At 37.5% G+C, this 20,481-nt stretch overlaps 1 protein-coding gene across 1 annotated transcript in view; it reads right to left on the bottom strand.

Annotated features, from left to right (window-relative positions):
• Window positions 1-20,481, bottom strand: part of LOC121425320 (thyroid hormone receptor beta-A-like) — a 44,453-nt gene that overhangs the window by 13,357 nt on the left and 10,615 nt on the right. Inside the window, exons 3-4 of the mRNA XM_041621353.1 lie at window positions 12,599-12,714; window positions 1,060-1,201 (exon numbers count right to left, since the gene is read on the bottom strand). Of these exons, the coding sequence (XP_041477287.1) occupies window positions 1,060-1,201; window positions 12,599-12,714 (258 nt within the window). The remainder of the gene's footprint in view (window positions 1-1,059; window positions 1,202-12,598; window positions 12,715-20,481) is intronic.

The following is a 20,481-nucleotide window of genomic DNA, read 5'->3' as shown; positions in this document are numbered from 1 at the left end:
CATAATTTGGTCGTAAAATTGGAGGAAGACAAGAGTTATCCGCATTACTCTGATGCTGCTATTATCCGCATAACAGCAGCATCGGGACAAGATTTTGAGTTTATGAACGCATTTCCAAATTATGCGGATAATTGCCATGGTGCGGTCACAAGGTCACCCTTTTCCAACACAACCGCATCGGAGGGGGCGTGTCCAGTTGTCATGGCGATTATCCGTCTTTTTCAGGACGGGCGTTCGTAAAAATAATGCGGCTTATTTTCGGAGTTTATGAACGCAATTTTTATTGAATTATCCGCATTACTCTTAGGCGGCTAATTGGAGGAGGTTTATGAAAAGGGTATAAGTCTCGCCTTCGCCTCTGGTGGGCGAGACAAAAAGCAGGGTTTGCCGGCTTATTGTGGTGCTAGCAGCAAAATTGTGGTACTAAAAGATGCAGTGTGAAAACGAAACAGGGCTAAGGAAAGTGGGGATAAGCATTAGCATTAGGTTGAACTGAAGCCCACCAAAGTGGTAGATTAATTGCAAGCACCTCAATAGGTGGTTTCAGACCGCCTCGAAGTTCGCCAGTTCCAGGTATTCTCTGATCGGGAAATTTACCCCGATCAGAAAATACCAGGTATTTTGGTAATGTGAAAGCAAACTACGCGTAATATCCCCGAAAGAAAATACCCGCTAAATAGCAGGTACTTGGCAAAATTACGAGAACTTTCGTGGGGATTTTTCCAAGGTCGCAGGTATTTTGGCGATGTGAAAGCAAATTACGGGAACTTTTATCCCAGCGTGTCGTTGGGCGCGGCGGCGTGGGTGGCTGCTGGGCTAGTGATTTTGAATCTCGCGCCTTGTCTGCTTATCAGACCATACTGCGCATGCTCGTAACTTCGGGAACTTATCCCGAAGGATGTGTTTCGGGGCGGTGTGAATGCAGGAATAATTAACGGGTATTTTTTAGCCTTTAAACGTTCTCGTAATTTAACGGGGATTCTTGTGATCGAGGCGGTTTGAAACCGCCTAATGTAAGTGTTGAAAAATCAATGCAAAAATAAAGTGATGAAAACTTACAATCCGGTGCCATGCCAACAGTGAGACACTTCTTATAACGACATTGCTGACATTGGTTTCTGGTTGTTTTGTCTATGATACATTCTTCATTCCATTTACAGTAATAACTCAACTTCTTCTGAATCGTCCTTCGAAAGAATCCCTGCATCAAGAAGGGGTAAAAAAAAATTCTTCATCTTGATTGAAAATGAGTAATGTAAGAAAATGAAACACTTGGCTAGTCAAATGCTAATTAATCAAATAAGGAAATATGCTTGTATGCATACCATCCATGCAAGTAGAAATAATGAAGTCTTTACCTTTGCAATCTTTATTTTAACAAAAATAATCACTTCATGAAGAATTAATACACAACTATATGTTCAAATACATGTTTGTAATTGATAGATTTCAATTAATCTGTGTTCATGGAATTTAGCTTGCATGTACTAGTATGCGGCTTATTCTAAGAGTTGAAAGCTCACATAAATTTTTTTCCTGTTTGTCTGCCTATGAATTTTAGTTTCTTGTCTATTGATTAGACACATTGATAATTTTCATCTCATTTTAATGGTCCATTAATACTCAACACCTAGGCCAATATAGTAGAAAGATCAGAACCAAAAACCAAGTACGGTACAAGATTCAGAAAGAAATGATTATTCTGTTAAGACCTAATACATCAAGATCTTCATTAGATCTTCGCTGTTTATGTCTAGTCTCCAATAACATACTATGTTTTAATAACAACACAACATTGGATATAATAACCCATATAACAACTTTGTGCAACAGTAGCAGCTCTAGGTAAAAATACAAAGAAGTTATTTCTTCCAATGGTTCTGGATAAAGAAATAATGATATACACTAGACAAGACCTATTTAACTTTTTTAATAGTTATTATAATACTTTGAAGGTTTTTATCTTCTTTAAAGGGATCGTTTAACTTTGTGAGCAATTTAAAAAATTCATATTGCTCTTTGAAAATGTTATGAACATTCGACTAACAACTCAAAAATACCCATGTGAAAGTTTGGGATCATAACATATTCGGGAAGTGTTTTTAAAAACTGAAAATCTGAGGCAATGTTTGAAGAGAAAAATGCACTTCTCGACGGTTGATTCATGATTCTGTGTCCAATTTAAATCGATATTATATAGCGCCACCTTGTGATGTATGTAAGAAAGTAGGCGGAGCTTACCACGGCGGAATTCAGTTCTCCGTGATCTGTTGTGTTCGAAGCTTTGTTGGGGGGGGGGGGTCTGTGTTCTCTCGGTGTCCGCTCTGTGAAGCGCATGTGCCTTGAAGTCTGTAATAGCTCTATGGTGAAAGGGTTTAGTTGTGTGTGTATCGCTTGCATTTCATTGGGGGAATCTAATGTACTGTCAGGTGTCGAACTCGTGAGTGTCCATTCCGCCTCTGGTCTGTACATTTTGTATATGCTATAGCCTGGGTCAAGCCACATGTATGCCTCGAATGAAAGACCAATAGCTCTATGGATAGACCATGGGATTTTGATGAATTTATATTTTGGCGACATAAATTAGTAGCAAATAAAACGGCAACAGAAAATAACGCTAAATAACGGCCAGGTCTACAAATACATGAAGAATCCCAGAGCTGCGTACAGTGTTGAGTAGGGTTTTTTTTTTTTTTTTTTTTTTGGTTATGTGGATCATGGAGGGATGGAGCGGTGATTTTCCAGAAGCTATATTGTGCCCCTCCCCCCAAAATTACCTTTCTGTTCTTTGCTTTACCTTTGCATAAACTACAATACGTCCTTGTGGTTCTTGATTATTCTCTTTTACCTGGTCACGATATAGCAAACGTCCGTCGACTGGTTCGATCGAGATAAACTGATATGGACGATAAAAGAGGCGAATGCACTGAATATAGCTCCATGTATGTATCCGAGCGCAACTCTTGTCATGATATGTCGATGTGCATGTTTACATGCACGGAACATAGCTGGGAATAAAGGCAGCCCGAAAGGCAGTGACCTCCCCTCCTCCACCCCCCCCCCCCCCCGTGCCCCTGACATGGAAACTTCATCATCCACCATCGTGTTTGTGTGTTTACGTTCTCCACGAGCTCCCCCAACAAAGATCATCCCATCCATTGGCGGCGGAAGCCAAAAAATTTAGGGGGTGTCCACCTGAATTTTCATGGACACAGGTAAAAAATTTGACAAGCGCCCACAAAAAAGGGTTATCAACCTAAATTTTAGGAGTTGCTTACCTAAAATTTTTGACAAGGAAAAAAAAAGGTCATCAACCTAAATTTTAGGGGGGGCAACACACGTTTCAGGGGGGTCCACGTGAATTTAGGGGGGATCACGCAGGAAAAAAAATTGACAAGAAAAAAAAAAAGATTATCAACAAAAAAATTTAGGGGGGCCGTCCCCCCCCCCCCCGCTTCCGCCGCCTATGTTCCCATCAACAATCTTCGGTATCGGCATATCTTCACGTAAGATACTTGGGAGAAACTCCCGGTCCTGTTGCTTCCCCCCCCCCTCCGATCGATCGGGGCCTATCCGTTTTAGACTATTTTGGAACGTGTTAGATATAGGGTAGTAATTTGCAAACCCAAACATCTCAACTCCCGAGACCCTGGAATATCATGACTGTATAAGACCTACAAATTATTATGCATAAGTTTGTTTGTTTTGTGTATTTGATTTGCATGTATGACAGTGTGTTTTTTGGAAGGGGTAGCCGTATTTAATTTTATCCATGATTGGGGTCAATAATTCTTTACATTTCTCCGCCATATAATCCGCTCATGACACCTTTCAAATCATATCACATTTCTTTTTCAATTTCCATTTCTTTCCCGCTATTTTATTCTTTTCTGCTTCCCTTCGCTCTTCCTTCCGTAAATTCTTTACAGTATAAAGACGCAATCTGATTTTTGTTACACAATCCTATGAACCTTACGTGAAGATAGTTTTTTGTGTTCTTTTCTAGCTCGTAATACCTGAAAACCTGTAAATTGGTTATTGATTTTCTTTATACAATTTTTTTATAAACCCCTCATTATTTCAGCGTATTATGAAGCATCCTTTACCTTCAATCTGGCATTGTTTATATATATCATCATATCATGTTCATTTTAGGAAAATAATGAAAAATGAAACAATGTAAAAATCTTAGTTTGAGTCAGAATTTTAAACAAATCTAGTCACACCGTCAATCACGAAAGTTCCCGTTTCTGCTCGATCCAATCACTGTAATTTTTAGATTCCATGGAATAATTAGTCCATCATCACCACAGCCATCAAGTAACAGTACACTTGAATTCGTGTATTTTAAAACAAATGCTTGTGAATGAGCATAATTGTATTTCCGTCAATATTGAAAGGCCATCTCTAACAGGGTAAGACCCCCCCCCCCACCACCACTCTGGATATTTTATCGTCGGTTAATATGCGTGACTGTCGGGATAAGGGAAGAGAGGGAAAATAGAAGGGAAAAGGGTGGGGAAGAAGAGAAAGAAGAAAAGTGGAAAAGGGGAAAAAATTAAAAGAAAAGAGGTTGTCGGACTGACGCCTACTGGAAAAATGATAGAACTGATTGTCACGAAGGAATGTTCCTCTACTCCATGTATATAGGCTAAATACCATCAGTGTAATGTAGGCACACAGGGCTGTTCTAATAAAATGCTTTGAATGTATAGGTTTTATGTCTAAATCCCTTAAAATTAAGCCCATCATTTTTTACGTACAGTGATTAAAATTGCCCGGCCGTAGGTCCCAGTCGCGAAAATTGTCATTCAATTAGAGTATTCAATATATTCACAAAATTCTTATATACGTGTTGGGCAGCACTTTTAAAATAGTCCCTTTCAGATCAGTAAATTTAGTTCGCAATATAGACAGCTTGTTCTTTATTGTTGTACAACGTCCAGTCGTGATCAAGTATTTATATCACAAAATATATTGTTGAGATGATAACCTTCGTATATACGTGTAGATAAAATAGCTTATTGTGTTTCGCGCTTGCAATGATTTTTTATTGAGGTACATCGAATTTGATATTTACATTTAAAGAATAACCTACTTAGAATGTTTAGTTGTCGGGTCATAATATAGAAAACTTCAGCTCGCGCTATTCGCTTGCATTGTTTCAATGAATATCCCCCATGTCAGCAGTGACGTATCTAGAACAAACGAAGCCCAGGCAAGTGCTAAAATCGCACCTCTTTCAAATTGTAGGTCTATTATATATATACTCGGCAGTTGACCAGTCAAAACAAAATAATAGTTTAGTCCGTTTCTTTTAATCATGCAAATGATGCGTATCTAGCGTAAACAATGTATGCGAGCGCTAAGCACGTGCCTATTAAGATCGTATAAAGGAATATTCTAAGCAATTTTTGTAATGATTAACATAATGCATATCCAGACAATGAAAGCAAGCGCGAAGCGCGAGCCGAAAATTGATATTGAGACCTACAATCGGGACATTTTTCACGATGCGTATCTATAATTAAGCAACTCATGCAAGCACGAGGGTGAGCTGAAAAAATATATTGAGGGGAAATTTTAATAATAATAATAAATTATAATACTAACAATAATAATAATTCATAATAATAATAATAATGGTGGCTTATATAGCTCACAGGTCCACCTATCGGTGCTCATGGCGCTTCAAAAAAAAAAAAACACAACACACACCAACAATATAAAGCGAAAGGGTATAGATTTTGAATTCTCCTGAATGTTAGTGGGAGATCAAAATTTAGTTTTCAACTGGGACTTGAATGTTTCTGTTGATGAAAATTTGACAATTGATTCCATAGCTTTGGTCCTATAACAGAGAATGCATGGTCCCCCATTTGTGTTTTGTTCTGGGTGTTGGGAGCAATAGAGCATCAGATGATGATCAGAGCTACATGAATGCTAATATTTTGAGATAGAGCTTCGGAGATATATGGGGAAGAGAGAATATAGATTGAATGATGTATAAGTAAAAGAATTTTGAAGGTGATTCGTTTATCAACAGGCAGCCAATGTAAGAACTGAAGGATTGGCGAGATGGAGTCATACGTTTCAGTGTACGTTAGGAGACGGGCAGCAGAGTTTTGTAGACGTTAAAGTTTCGTCGAATCTTTTTGTGGGAGGTTACAGAACAATGAGTTTGATAAATCTAAACGAATGGAAATCAAAACATCGATAATTTTTAGGACTTTTGTAGGAATTCATGAAAAGGATACGTATCTCATTGGGGTAGGCCCTAATGTGAGCGCGAAGCGCGAGCTGATTATTGTTTTACACAAACATGTATATCCTCACCTAAAAATGTCCTTTTAATTATCGTTTGTAAAACTAATGGAGAGTTTTTATCTCCCTTTTGACAAACCAGAAAAAATATACTTCCGAACTGTTTGCAAGAATTAATGAAAAGGTATAAAAAAAAATTATGCAAACTCGTAGCTATAGATTAAAAGTTATGACATTTGCGTTTGAAAAAGGATTTTATTTTTATAAGGAGTGTTTGTTAGAATTCAAGGAGAGAATATAAGTAGATCACTAATCAAAAGTTGTCACGAATATTCATCTCTGGTAAGGACATGCAAGATCATTAAAGGTGCATAGGACGGTGGTATTAATCACACCGTCAGCGGTATTCCTTTTCTGCGTCTTAATTCCTTTGTCTTTTCTCTTCATTTTTTGTTTTCTTTTTTTTTCTTAGCATCCCTCTTTCAATTTTGCACCACTGAAAGTGGCTCCCGGGGCACGTGCCTCCCTTGCCGCCCCTGCTAGATACGCCATGTAAGAAAGTCCACTTTTCATGTCGGAAAAAATATCAGCTTGCGCTCTGCGCTCGCATCGATTATCGAGTTACATATATATAGAGAGAGAGAGATGGGGGTGGGGGAAATCAGCTCGCGCTTCGCGCTCACATTGATTGATTGCTTACTCATCCTATTAATGACTTCAAAAAAATGTGGTTAATATGTTCAGTTCTCAATAATACTCATAAAAAATTATTGTACATGACAGAAAAAGTGCTTAGAATGTCCGAGTTTGGGCGGAAAATTAGAATTTCAGTTCGCGCTTCACGCTCGCATCATAAAGTTATGCTTATAATATATCCATCCAATTTTTGGTTGAAAATGTGATTCGAATATACATTTTTATGTCCGAGGTTTTTAAAATGTACAACTCGCGCTCGCATTTTATTGATTGGTGAGATTTGTATGACATATTTATTCATGAGTCACTGCAAAATGGATACTTTTGTAGGTGAGTATGTTAAAAAATTACTTCTGTGTTTCGCGCTCGCATGCATGAATCATAGATACGCATCTTGTTCATGACTACAATAACTGCCCAGAATATTCAACTCTCAGTTCTAAATAAAAAGTATACAATAAAATGAGCTGAAATGTGATATATTTAGACCTTATGAGATATGGTAAGATAAGACTGTATTAGAACTTCGATCCTTAGTAGTACGTCAAGCCCTCCAATATATAACAGATAAATAAATGAAATGAATAATGAATAATGCCAAAACTGAGAAAGCTGGTAATGCCCCTTGGGCCTTGGTATGGCGAAAGAAAATATGACTGAGAGTGTCGAACACTTCCAAGACTCATGGTCGTCTGACGTCGGTACCGGTAGTATACGTTTGTAGAATCAAGGGCTATACCGACAAACATTTTGAACATATACGATGGAGTGTAGCTCGTAAGCAAAACTATAAATGAATAAAGAAATAAAATAAAATAATCACTTTTGAAAATGAACACCACTCCCTCCCCCCCCCCCCCTCTCTCTCTCAATTGCATGGTTGTGCAAATTCGTAGAGTGTTTTTCGTTTGCGCGGGCGAGGGGCTCAAATAAAGGATTATAGGTATGTTCGTTTTGATCACACGAATCAAGCAGTAAAATGATACATTGGCACCTTGAGCACCTAACAAGATGGACACGTGTGTTATAAAATCTGATATTATTTTATTACTATCATTATCATTATTTAGAACAAATACGCTACTTGCCCCTTCCAATTCCCTCGTCTCCATTTTTTTTCAGGGGGCCGCGGGTTGGCTTAATCTGTAGCGTTCCGTTCCCGCTACCCCTTTCAATAATTTTAATTTTTTCATCGACCATTCTGGAGATATACGATTTCATCTCTCCGATCCGCTTCGTCAGTGTGTAAATGTGCTGGCGTGAAGAGAGGGGGTCGCTGGCAACCAACCTCCAACCTCGGACAAGACAAGAAATTGAAGGAGAAAAAACAAAGCACATTTTGATTTTAGAAACGAAAATGTCTGCTATGTTCTTGTGTGTCTTTTCCCCCTGTTTATATCCCATAATGATGTAATGATATTCATTTCAAGATTTCAAAAATCACGACATGTTCAGACCCCCCCCCCCATTCCTCCATGTCCAGGGTTGCACTTTGTGAATAATTAGAGAATTCAACCACGTCACACTATCGTTTTTGTCCTTTCATTTTACGTATCTCTCCCAATTTTCTCTCTTTCATGTGTTGTATAATAGTGTACACTTTGACGTCGAAATAAGATTTGCAGACCAACGAAGGGAATGGGAAAGGTATCGATAAATGGAAGCGAGGGGGGGGGGGGACGCCCTCCTGAATTTAAATAAGTGGGGCAGTTCCCCCTTAAAAAGGAAGAGGGAAAGAAAAAAAGAAAAGAAAGAATGAATATGGAAATAAAATAAGAAAAAGTTGAATATTACGATTTAGTAATGATACCAAACTAGCAGTTTTGACAAAGGAAAACAATTAAAATTTAAAGCAAAATAATCATACAATCAAAAATATATTTAAAAAAATCCCCTCCGAAATGAAGGTGTTTGTACATTATAGCATTGTACCCCTATAAATCCAGACGCAGTTTGCACCCGTTGGTGTGATTGCACATCGTTCACCAGTCGGTCATGTGCATCGGTGTTTCCACAGATCCAAAACAAACTTCTCGAATTTATAGACATTTCCTGGAATTTCTAGTTTGATATTTAAAAAAAAATCGTACAAATAATGTAGCCAGCCGAAACAAAATTAAGGACTTAAAACCCGTTTATTCATGCGCTTTTTTGAAAGATCAACATAATTACGAAATCAGTTAGCGCGAACAGAAAATTTTCAGCAAACAATTTAAAAAAATATAACATGAATGTTGATAGTTGCTATGTTTAATTATTGTTTACTTGTAATCTTCGGATTTCCCGAAATTTCCTTGATTTGTTTCATTCAGAACCCTTCCTGGAAAAGGTCAAATCTCCCGAAATTCCGAAAATTTCGGGAGATTTGAAACCGTGCATCCCGGGAATAGCTTTATACATGTATAACCCTTTATAATGCAATTTTATATAAGGAATTTCACGAAAATGCTATTGAAATAAAAATATAGGGTTTGAATATAAGATCGAGGAACTTTTAAAACTCAACTCTCTGCGTTTACTAGCATTTCTTTATTTTATTCTTTAACTTTATATGCCCTGTCGCCGAACACTATGTGTCTTTCCACATTTTTTTAAAAATCCGATTGAATTGATATTTTTAGGTTGGTGCATGACGTCATATTTTTTGGTACAAAATACCATCTTGACGTCTCAGGATTCTGGAGTTTCTTGGGCTTTCTACCTATGCCTATATAGAGCAAGGGAAACAGAGAGGATCAATAAGAAAGGATATAAGAAGAAGAAGAATGTGAATGAAATAAGGAAAGAGGAACGATTTGAAAAACAGAAAAATAGAAATCATTATACAAAAAAGTTCAATCGCGAATATATAAAAAAAATAAGCTTGCGTTCTACATGCGCTCTTATCATTATTTAGGAAAATATGCAATATTACAGAACAGTTTATCCAATGTTCAGCAAATTTCAGCTCGCTTGGCGTATAATCTTTACACTTACCATAAGACCGTATTTTAGAATGACCCGATTCAGCTCTTCATGTCAAAATATTAACAATTTTCAACTTGTGCATCGTGCTCCGCGCTCGCACCATTCTGTTGTATAATCAATGCAAATTAAATAGTAAGTTTGAATCTCGGCTTTCAGTCATTTTTTTAAAAGCAATATGCTTACAATATGACAATCCTCGATCTTGCTAATTTTTAATTTATCGTAATAGTTGGATATGGATAATTTGGTGTGTGTGTGGGTTGAATCATAATGTTTAATTACACTCTATGATTCATGCCAAAATTTTAAACAATGTTATACGCGAGAACATAAATCAAAATGTTTAAGATATCCATACCCTGCTTGATTACCAAGAGTAGAATGACCCGTTTAAGATGTACATGTACATAAAACAGTTCGCGCTCCTATATTTCCTTTCAAATCGAAATATAAGAGTGAACATTAACTTGCGCTTCGCGCTCGCATCATTAATTTAGGCCATAGTAGGTCCATGATTATAAAAATAAAGCTACGATGTACTTAAAAAATCAGACTTTAGTTGCATGGGACATCCCTCCTAAATGATAATAAGTATTGTATCTGCTGATGTGAAACGTGGATGGAAATATTCTTACCATCCCCGAATAAAAATATACATTCTGGCACTGGCGGCGGAAGATTATGCTTCAACGCTGCCAATCCAGAATCTAATATTTTTATACTTTCGCCGCCGGCCGCAGAATGCAATTATTTTTATGTCCTTTTTATGCCCAAGATATACCTTTATATATATATATATATATTATACTGCACGAACTCTTTTTACTAACTCTTTTTAGGAATCACATTACATTGGTTGTTTGGCTGTGTGCAGTTATGTGTTGGAGGGGGAGATAAACAGCTTTATGTTGTGCAGGGGTGGATCCAGGACTTTCTAAAGGGAGGGGGCACCATTTCCTGAGAAAATTTTGACACGGCAAAAAAAATAAAAAGGTTTTCATCTAAAAGGTATTTCGCCAAAAATTTTGTCAAGCAAAAAAAAGAAGAGGAAAGGACCTCCCGTTCAAGGGGTGGGGGGGGGGGGGGGTGGTGCACACGTGGGAAAAATGTATGGCATATTTACCTCACAAGTTTTGATTACTACTCTCAAAAAGGGGTGCAAGTCGGATTTGCCCCCCCCCCCTCCCCTCCTTGACCAGCCAGCGCAGTTGTGCTCGGCCCATCAGAGCTCAGTCTTAAATATATGAAATATTATAATCATATGACTGCACATGCATTAGAAATGAAAACATTATGTCCTGCATTATGTTCATTTTTCGAGCGATATGAGAAGAGTCTTACGTAATACCAAGTAATTTGCATACCCACATCAACTATGAAACGTTCATGCATGGGATGAAGGCATTCTCCCCCCGGCCCCGGATCCTCCCCTCAGTTCACGACATACTACACAGAGCTCGAGAGACCACATGTCCTTATTCCATTCGCAAGTACATGTATGATATGTTTTGGATCGCACATATTCTTATGCTACACTTTAGATTTATCTTCAAGTAATACATCGACCCAAATTTGCCACGTTACTATCATCCCGGCGAGGAATCAGTAAGTCCGCAATTTTTCTTATCTAAAAGGGTCTGTACGTATCTTGTATTGCGCTCAGATTCTGTTTCTCTTCTTTGAAAGTGAATTTCTCTGCTTCGACACCCAAGAACCGGCAAGGCGCTACATTACACGGCACGGCCAGCGGAACATGCGCTGCATGTAATGTTTACAATTCTCAGTGCAGCCGCCGACACCGGCCGTAGAGGCCCTCCCCCCCCCCCCTATTCACTGTTGGTTGATTGACAGTTCTCGCTTGCGTAGCCGTTAATACTAGTACGATCTCAACGGCAGAGGGAGTCGTACAATTTATTTCAAATTGGCGAAGTCTCAGTGATTTGAAAAATCGTCTAGTAGACGCGATCCAATATAATCACATATTCCCACATACTAACAACTTTTCATCCGAAATAAAGATGATTTCTAGGGTTTCTTGGAACAAATACATAAACTCATAAACATATTTAATCTTAGTTTGAGAATTTTTTAAATCAGCTTCTCACAAAGTTAAACGATCCCTTTAACATGAATATAAACTTCATTGAAGTTATATATTCATCTAAAAGTAATTCATGTATTGAATCAAAGAAAAAGGGGTCATGGGAATGACACTTTAGTACGTGGAATTCTAATTTAATTTCTTTCTCTTTCTTCATTTTACCTTCATTTTGCTTATTTTTCTATTTATCAGTAATACTTTTGGTCTGTGTGATTGTTGTCTGAGGGGATATGGCAGAGTTCCAATTCTTATTTCAACTTTAGCTGTAAAGATGTAACTGATAGCAAGTCGGATAATTCTTTTTCTTTTCTTCTTCTTGTATATTGTCATTTTTGTTTTACTATGTCACAATATGTTGTTTTGTTTGTTTGTAATCTTTTATGCTACGAATATTGTGGGATCTGTGCTACTATGCCCTCTGGGCCTGATTATATGCAGTTCCCAATTTCATTTTTACCTTCGCAGAGTGACACTGGTAAATAACTTAAGTATGTTTCATCTTCCATATCTATTAAAATCAAGAATGTAATGAATGTGTATTAAATTAAAGTGGCTGTATGAAGTACCCACCTTACATCCTTCACAGGTCATACACCTGTAATGATATCCTGTAGCAGCATCTCCACATACGACACATGGCTCTGGGCCATTGCTAAGATCCATGTAGCTTGGTATGTATGGTGATTCTATGATAAAAGACAAAACAAAACAGGAAAAACTACTCGTTAGCTTTATTCAAGAAAAATACATGGGTAGAGTTTGAATATTCACCAAAGGAGTTGTATTTCATTCAAAATCTGGGATTTAGGGATGTGGAAGTGTTGATCAGATGGTCGAGGGTTTGAATTCTACTTCAGGTGCTTGAAACCACCTTCAGCAAGAAATTTATCCAAACTGGATGCACTCGACCCAGGTGAGTTGAATGAGTACCCGCTAGGATTTATAATTTAGATCCAATGATCCAACAGTATAATGGTGGCTAAGCTCCAGCCGGGGTAATGATATGATACCATTTGTAGGAGGGTCATGATGGTACCAGGTAATTACACGAAGCCCGGCAGCAGAATGCATTTGGTAACAGCGCTATATAAGATATTTTTTAAATCCCAAGTATGTAGGACTTCCAAACTGTTCTCTGAAAAAGGAGCATTTCTGTATTAGGTTTGATTAGAGTTTGATTCAGGGATTATTTTCTTATAATACCATATCATTCAAAAATTTTATTACCAAATCTTATACACCTACATCCTAAAAAACTATATACGGTATGCCTATGAAAACCTTGATTGATGTTAGACACAGGGTGTTTGGATTTTTTCTCATAGAGCAGGGGTCTTCTTGATTAATCAAATATGTGAAAAATAAATTCTTGTATGATTCTTGTAAACTTTAATAATCACTGTATTTCTGACTTTTCCTGCTTTCACAGGATTTCTAAATTGGAATCAAATGCTTCCCCTGTATACGAATGAGGAAGTTCAAGGTGGAAGTTGGCAGAAACTGAACATGTGTCCAGATATGGAGGAACCATTATGCACTCTGATTTCAAATTAAACCATTCTCTTATTCCAGAACTGGAATGATATTACTTGTAAGTACCAGGCTGTCATGTGAAACAAGATTACATAACAACTGACCCAATTCCATATCAAAGGAAAGAATCTATCAGGATATGATGAACACAGTACAGGCCAATTCCACACCTTTAATTGACTTGTATCCAGCCTATAGATATCAGTTCCCAATGAAATACATATTTTTTGGAAGACAAGAACAAAAAGATGGAAGATGGAATTGATGCATGTATTTAAGCTTGAAGCACTTTCATAGCATTTTCATAGAAGTGTGGACAGCAACCATGAGAATCGTCCTGAAAAAAGCACCCTAAACAAGGATTCCTGTGCAGGCGTTAGTTAAGACACGGATCCTACGAGTAGGATCCATGGTTAGGACATCCCAGCTTTGAACATCCTAAACAGGGATTTAATTAACAATTTGTAGGGCTACATACCCTAGACCATATTCCTGTGAATGGATGTGCTTTAAATAAATAGTGTTGTGGATTCCAACATAAACCATGGACTTATAATGCATAAACCAAGTTTGAAGCTGATCCTGACACAGCTCTTCAGTCAGAGTAGTAGGTCCATGGTTATAGCTAGCTAACTATCAAGATATTTCAATGTGTACATTACAATGACTTCTGTGACCTTTGACCTCATGACTCCTGAAACTATAAAAGTATAATGCTGATCATCATGGCCACTCTGTATGCATATAACCCAGTTTAGAGTTGTAACCTTGAGCAGTTCCTATACTTATCATGAGAACAAGATATCTAGAGGTATAAAAGGATGCTAAGACCTTTGACCCTTGGCCTTTGTCTATTAACCTTGATACCCGAGGAGGCAGTGTAGCTCAGTAGGTTAGAGGCATGTTTCGGATAAGATCGTAGATCTCAACGTGAGGGGTTGGAGTCCCGCTCATGCCGAAACGCGTCTAACAAAAAATCTGATGCTATAGCGTTGTGTGTTAGCATGCCTCACCACTGTATTCAGTGCAGGTGTGAATATACAGTTGGAAAACACTCCGTCCATCGGAAAGGATGCAAATGTTGGTCCTGTGTATAGGAGAGTCACAACTTATGCACGTTAAAACCAATACACTATTCGTCAAAGAGTAAAGTGTTCATCCTGTGTATTGCACCTGCCGGCCCACGGTACTACAATACTGCAAGAATCTTCAGGATTGAAGGAGGCAGTCAATGTAGGTTGAAGAAGAACTACAAGTTCACTGTCTTTCCTACATATGCATACTTGGACCAACTTTGAATCTCATCTGTCAGGTAGTTCTTTAGTTATGGCATTGGCAAGTACAATTCCTAAAAATATAATACTTCCGGCAACCACATACAGTGAGTGGAGGAATAAAAAGGACATTATTTTCTCAATCATCAAGAAAGGGCCAACATCTTTTCACCAGCACATTTTTTAAACATTATTTGAAGTAAAAATCACCAAACCCCAAAATCTGATACTCCAAAATGTGAAATAAGGGAATAGCTTGACTTGTATTGGCCTATCATCATTATTTTATGATACAGATTATAATAATCATCATCACAATCATTGACTTCATTTAGTTTTTAATTCTTGATACCACTTTGACAACGATTTCCAATAAAATCACTGACCACATCAAAGACCAGAAATTTGCCCAATTCACCCAACAAAATATTGAGAAATTTAAAAATGTAAAAAAAAAAATTCAATGACCTTTACCTTAGTTTGAGAAGAGGAAAGAGAGAGTTACATAACAAAGGAAATGACTGTTTAGACTAAGTTGCAGGCATGCAAGCTTGAATGTTTTTTTTTATTCTCCTTAGAAGAAAAAAACGGAATGGATTTATTCAGAGGTACTGGTTGGTAACTAAGATTTGAAAGTAAATGTTAGGGGCCGCGGAACGGTTTTCAAAGTGGGGGGGGGCTGACCATGCTAAAAATTACAATCACATGGTCACTTTTACATTTTTGTACACGGTTTTTGAAAAAAGTGGGGGCTGAAGCCCCCGGTTCCGCGGCCCCTGAATGTAATGGTGGTATTATTTGGATAACTTAAAATACAAGTGGTATGCCTCTCACAGTCTCGCCTGCATTACGTGATTTGATATAGCAGCAGTGCTGACTTTGAAATCAACTAAATTATTCACAATAGAAAACAATCATATGATAATAGAATACTAGGTCAATTGACCCAAAATTACCTTAGATCTTGATCATATGCCTCAAGACTTTTGCAAAACAATCATTCATACTTGATTACCCTTAAATGTCTATGGGTGCGTTTATTCGACACTTTTTTACCCTAGAATCATGATTAGAATCATGATTCAAATCACGATTCTGCAGAATCACGATTGCGTTTAGTCGAAATTGAATATAATCATGATTAGAATCACAAACATGAAACACGAAAAAAGGGGCGTTTGGAAAGACGTTTCTGTAGAATCACGAACGAAAAAGGTCGTATGAACGATATCGTGATTTGAATCATGATTCTATGACGTCATTGTGTCGTGCTTCTTCCGGGTTCGACTCAAAGGCGCGCGCTGTGTTTCGTGCAGGTTAATTTTCGTGTAGCAGTATTGCCAGCATTTAGGAATTATACCCCCGGGGTTGTACTGTAGCGTCATTTGTATATTTCGTTGTTTTCATCAATCATTTCTTCAAGTTCCAAAGGCACAAATTAGACTCATGATGAACTCAGGGCTCTGCTTGTGCTTTGGGCTCAGCCTGAAGCACAAGTATCCCTTACCGGGATTCACAGAAATAAGACGATCCCTTTCAGCGGCGCTTGCGAGGGAGGGATTTCAACGAAGATGTGGCACCGCCTGTCGGGACAAAATTAACAGATGGTATGGTCCTGTGCCCAGTACAGGACCATCATAGACAAGAAAAATCGATCGGGAGGTGGGAGGGAGGATGATGACCCCTTTTGGTTCCCGATCAAAAACAATACGAGGTACAATACACGGAATTCTGGAAGTAAAAGATTTATTTTTCGGAAGCCGAGTAAGCGTTGCACTTGCACAAATAATCGCGCGTTAGCTCCGGTGGCAGCAAAAATCTAGCAGCCGACGTGAAGTTAGAAACACGTGCGAAAATGTTGACCTATACTTCCTGGGTCAAACTGCGCACTGTGATGCGCACTGGATCGGCCAGAATTCAGGGAGAAACAGCGTTAGAAAGATGGTCGTATAAACGCTGATTCTGTCGGATCGTGATTCATGCTGCTGTTTTGAATCATGATTCAAATTGTGATTCAAATCATGATTCTGGGTCGAGGTCGCATAAACGCAGCCTATGTTTCATGAACTAGATCTATAAACTTTCTATAAATGATGTCAATTCCCAACATTACCAAAGTTTGTTGACCCTAAATGATGTTTGACCTTGGTCATGCAACCTGAAACTCACAGATGTTCAGGGATACTTGCTTGCTCTTATGTCCAAGCATTGTCCAAGTTTCATGAACTAGATCCATAAAATGTTTAAGTTATGACAATTCCATTAATACTCCCAACATGGCAAAAGTTTGTTGACCCTAAATGACCTTTGACCTTGGTCATGTGACCTGAAAATCAGGCAATGCCTTTATATTCAAGTTTCATGAACTAGGTCAAAATACTTTCCAATTTATGATGACATTTCAAAAACTCAACCTTGATGAAGATTTCAATATTGACGACGCCGCCGTCGCACGGAAAAGCTACGCCTATATACTCGCTCTGCTATATATACAGGCATGACAAAAACTACAGCCCAAGTCGAGGTTGTTCAAACACATTGATGAATAAAATTTATAATATAGTCAAATTTATATTTAGCAAATCATAAATTTTCAAGACTTACGTTTTTTGGGGGAAATCAGTGATTAACACTAAGAAACGAATAAAGGCCTATTACTATCAAATAGTCTTCTATGGAATGAGAGGGTGGATATATACATGCAATTGCACACTCAGTATGTCTTTCATATTGTAATCATGAAATTTCAATGTTTATATTTTTCGTTAAATAATAATTAATAAAATTAGTTTGAGTCATCCTGAAATAGTAAAATCAATGAGCCTCTTTAAGTTTATAAATCACAAAATCCAGAAAACATTGAAATCCAAGGTCAGTTTTGGCCACCTTTTAATAAAAGATTATATTAACAAATATTTGATATATATGAAAAAAAAATGGAATGCCTCTGGCCGTCTCACCTGCATCACGCGGTTCAACATAGCAGCAGTGCTCACTTTGAATACTACTCTAACTTGCACAAGATGTTCAGTGATACACTCTTATTTCCCTTTTTTATGAACTAGACCAATAAACTTACAGATATATGATGGTTATTCAACAAAAAACCCCAACATGGCCAAAGTTCATTGACCTTACATGACCTTTGACCTTGATCATGTGACCTGAAACTCGAACAGGATGTTCAGTGATACTTGATTACTCTTATGTACAAGTTTCATGAATCAGATCCATAAACTTTCAAAGTTATGATGGTAATTCAACAGATACACCCAATTCGGCCAAAGTTCATTGACCTTTGACCTTGGTCATGTGACCTGAAACGCGCACAGGATGTTCAGTGATACTTGATTACTCTTATGTACAAGTTTCATGAATCAGATCCATAAACTTTCAAAGTTATGATGGTAATTCAACAGATACCCCCGATTCGGCCAAAGTTCATTGACCCGAAATGACCTTTGACCTTAATCATGAGACCTGAAACTTGCACAAAATTTTCAGTGATGCTTGATTACTATTATGTCCAAGTTTCATGAATCAGATCCATAAACTTTCAAAGTTATGATGGGAATTCAACAGATATCCCCAATTCGGCCAAAGTTCATTGACCCTAAATGACCTTTGACCTTGGTCATGTGACATGAAACTCATGCAGGATGTTCAGTGATACTTGATTAACCTTATGTCCAAGTTTCATGAACTAGGTCCATATATTTTCTAAGTTATGATGACATTTCAAAAACTTAACCTCAGGTTAAGATTTCGATGTTGATTCCTCCAACATGGTCTAAGTTCATTGACCCTAAATGACCTTTGACCTTGGTCATGTGACATGAAACTCTGATAGGATGTTCAGTAATACTTGATTAACCTCATGGCCAAGTTTTATTAACTAGGTCCATATACTTTCTAAGTTATGACATCATTTCAAAAACTTAACCTCAGGTTAAGATTTGATGTTGACGCCGCCGCCGCCGTCGCCGCCGCCGTCGCCGTCGGAAAAGCGGCGCCTATAGTCTCACTTTGCTTCGCAGGTGAGACAAAAATCAAATTTTCTCATCTAAAGAATTATATCACCCATTCGTGCATTGTCTTCTGAATGGGAATTAAAATGGTAATAATAAAAAGAAAGCATTAAGTCATCAGCAGCGCATGAGGAAGGCTTGCTCATAGAGAATTTAAAATGGCTGCCAGTAATTAGCACATCTGGTGTGTGTGTGTTTACATTACGCAATATTACATCACGACTTCCATTACAACCAAGTGTGCATGTACAGATAGATGTATAAAATCAAACAATCACCTTCAGGAAAGAAATTGTTCCAAGGTCAACAGTCCTAAGGCTAATTCTATTAGCATGAAGTTCAGTTATAATTAAAATTTAAAAAATTGCATTTACCTTTACTGCCAGACCCCCCCCTGACTCAAAGTTGCGCTATCCTATATATATGTCAACACTATTAAAGATACATGTATTTAATATTTTCATGCATGATCTCATTCAGAGAGCATTCTATGTACATGATCTGACCTTTATCTCACCAATATTCCGGAATTGTGGATTTTTTTGTTAAAAATCTTGCTGATTTTTTTTTTTTACTTTATCAGAATGTTAGTTCTAGTGATATTATATGTCCTATTCTGTCCTATACAGATGAGCTGGACTTTGGTAAACGAATGCAATCATGAAGGTATATTACTATTAAACAAAGAAGTGTTATATAAATGGCATTAATTGAAAGGAAGCAAGCCCTCTTCATTTCATGACACTCTCTACACCCTCATAGTTCTTGATTCTGGAAACCTGCCAACAAATTAAACCTAATACAACCAGGAAAACATTACATTAACTAGTCAGTGTGACGCCTACTCATTTGGTCATTCAATGGTCATCAACTGGTACCATTTCCTTGGCCATTAGCAAGAAAATTCACCTGCTTTTGTTACGAGGGAGGTAGTTGCACCAAAAGAGAAAAGAGATAAGAGAAAAAGAGGGAGAGAGAGAGAGGGAGGGAGAGAAGATGATTGTTGATGACCTGATCATACTAAAATGAAAGTGACCAAAACAAGTGATTTTTCATATTTCCAAGAATCACTCAAAGGCCAGTACAGTGACCCAGGATGACTGGACAAGATTACAAGATTTCTCAGAAAATTAGTGATTCAATTCACACTTTTCCAACAAGCTCTATTTTGAGGTTTATGTTCCTACCAAATTTTATTTCCTTTGTCCTTAATGAGCTTGGATATGGTCAGTGTTCTAATATAACAACTTCTGAGGCTCAGTTATGAACAACATTCATTGATTCAAACCTATTTTACTGTTTTTTATGCTTCAAGATGTAATTCACTCTGAATAATCTAATCCACCAAAGTGGCATAGTGGGTTCAGTGACAGAAATATCATAGGACTACATGTACATCAATTATGAATAATTTCCAAAATTACATTGTATGAGAAAAATCCAAAATCAGGATCATGGATCTGTTTCAGAAGGAACTTTTCGACCCTTTCATCTTTTCAAGATCACAAGTTGTTCCATAATGCATTGTAACACAGGCCAATATGTAGGCCTATTTTTTTTTTATCTTATTGGTAATAAAAATGTGGTAGTATTAATATTTGATATGTAATCCTCAATA

This window comes from Lytechinus variegatus, chromosome 1 (assembly GCF_018143015.1).
Source record: "Lytechinus variegatus isolate NC3 chromosome 1, Lvar_3.0, whole genome shotgun sequence".
Classification (NCBI taxonomy): Eukaryota; Metazoa; Echinodermata; class Echinoidea; order Temnopleuroida; family Toxopneustidae; genus Lytechinus; species Lytechinus variegatus.
Note: the sequence above shows the minus strand (reverse complement) of the source record. Positions and strands in the feature narration are given on the sequence as shown.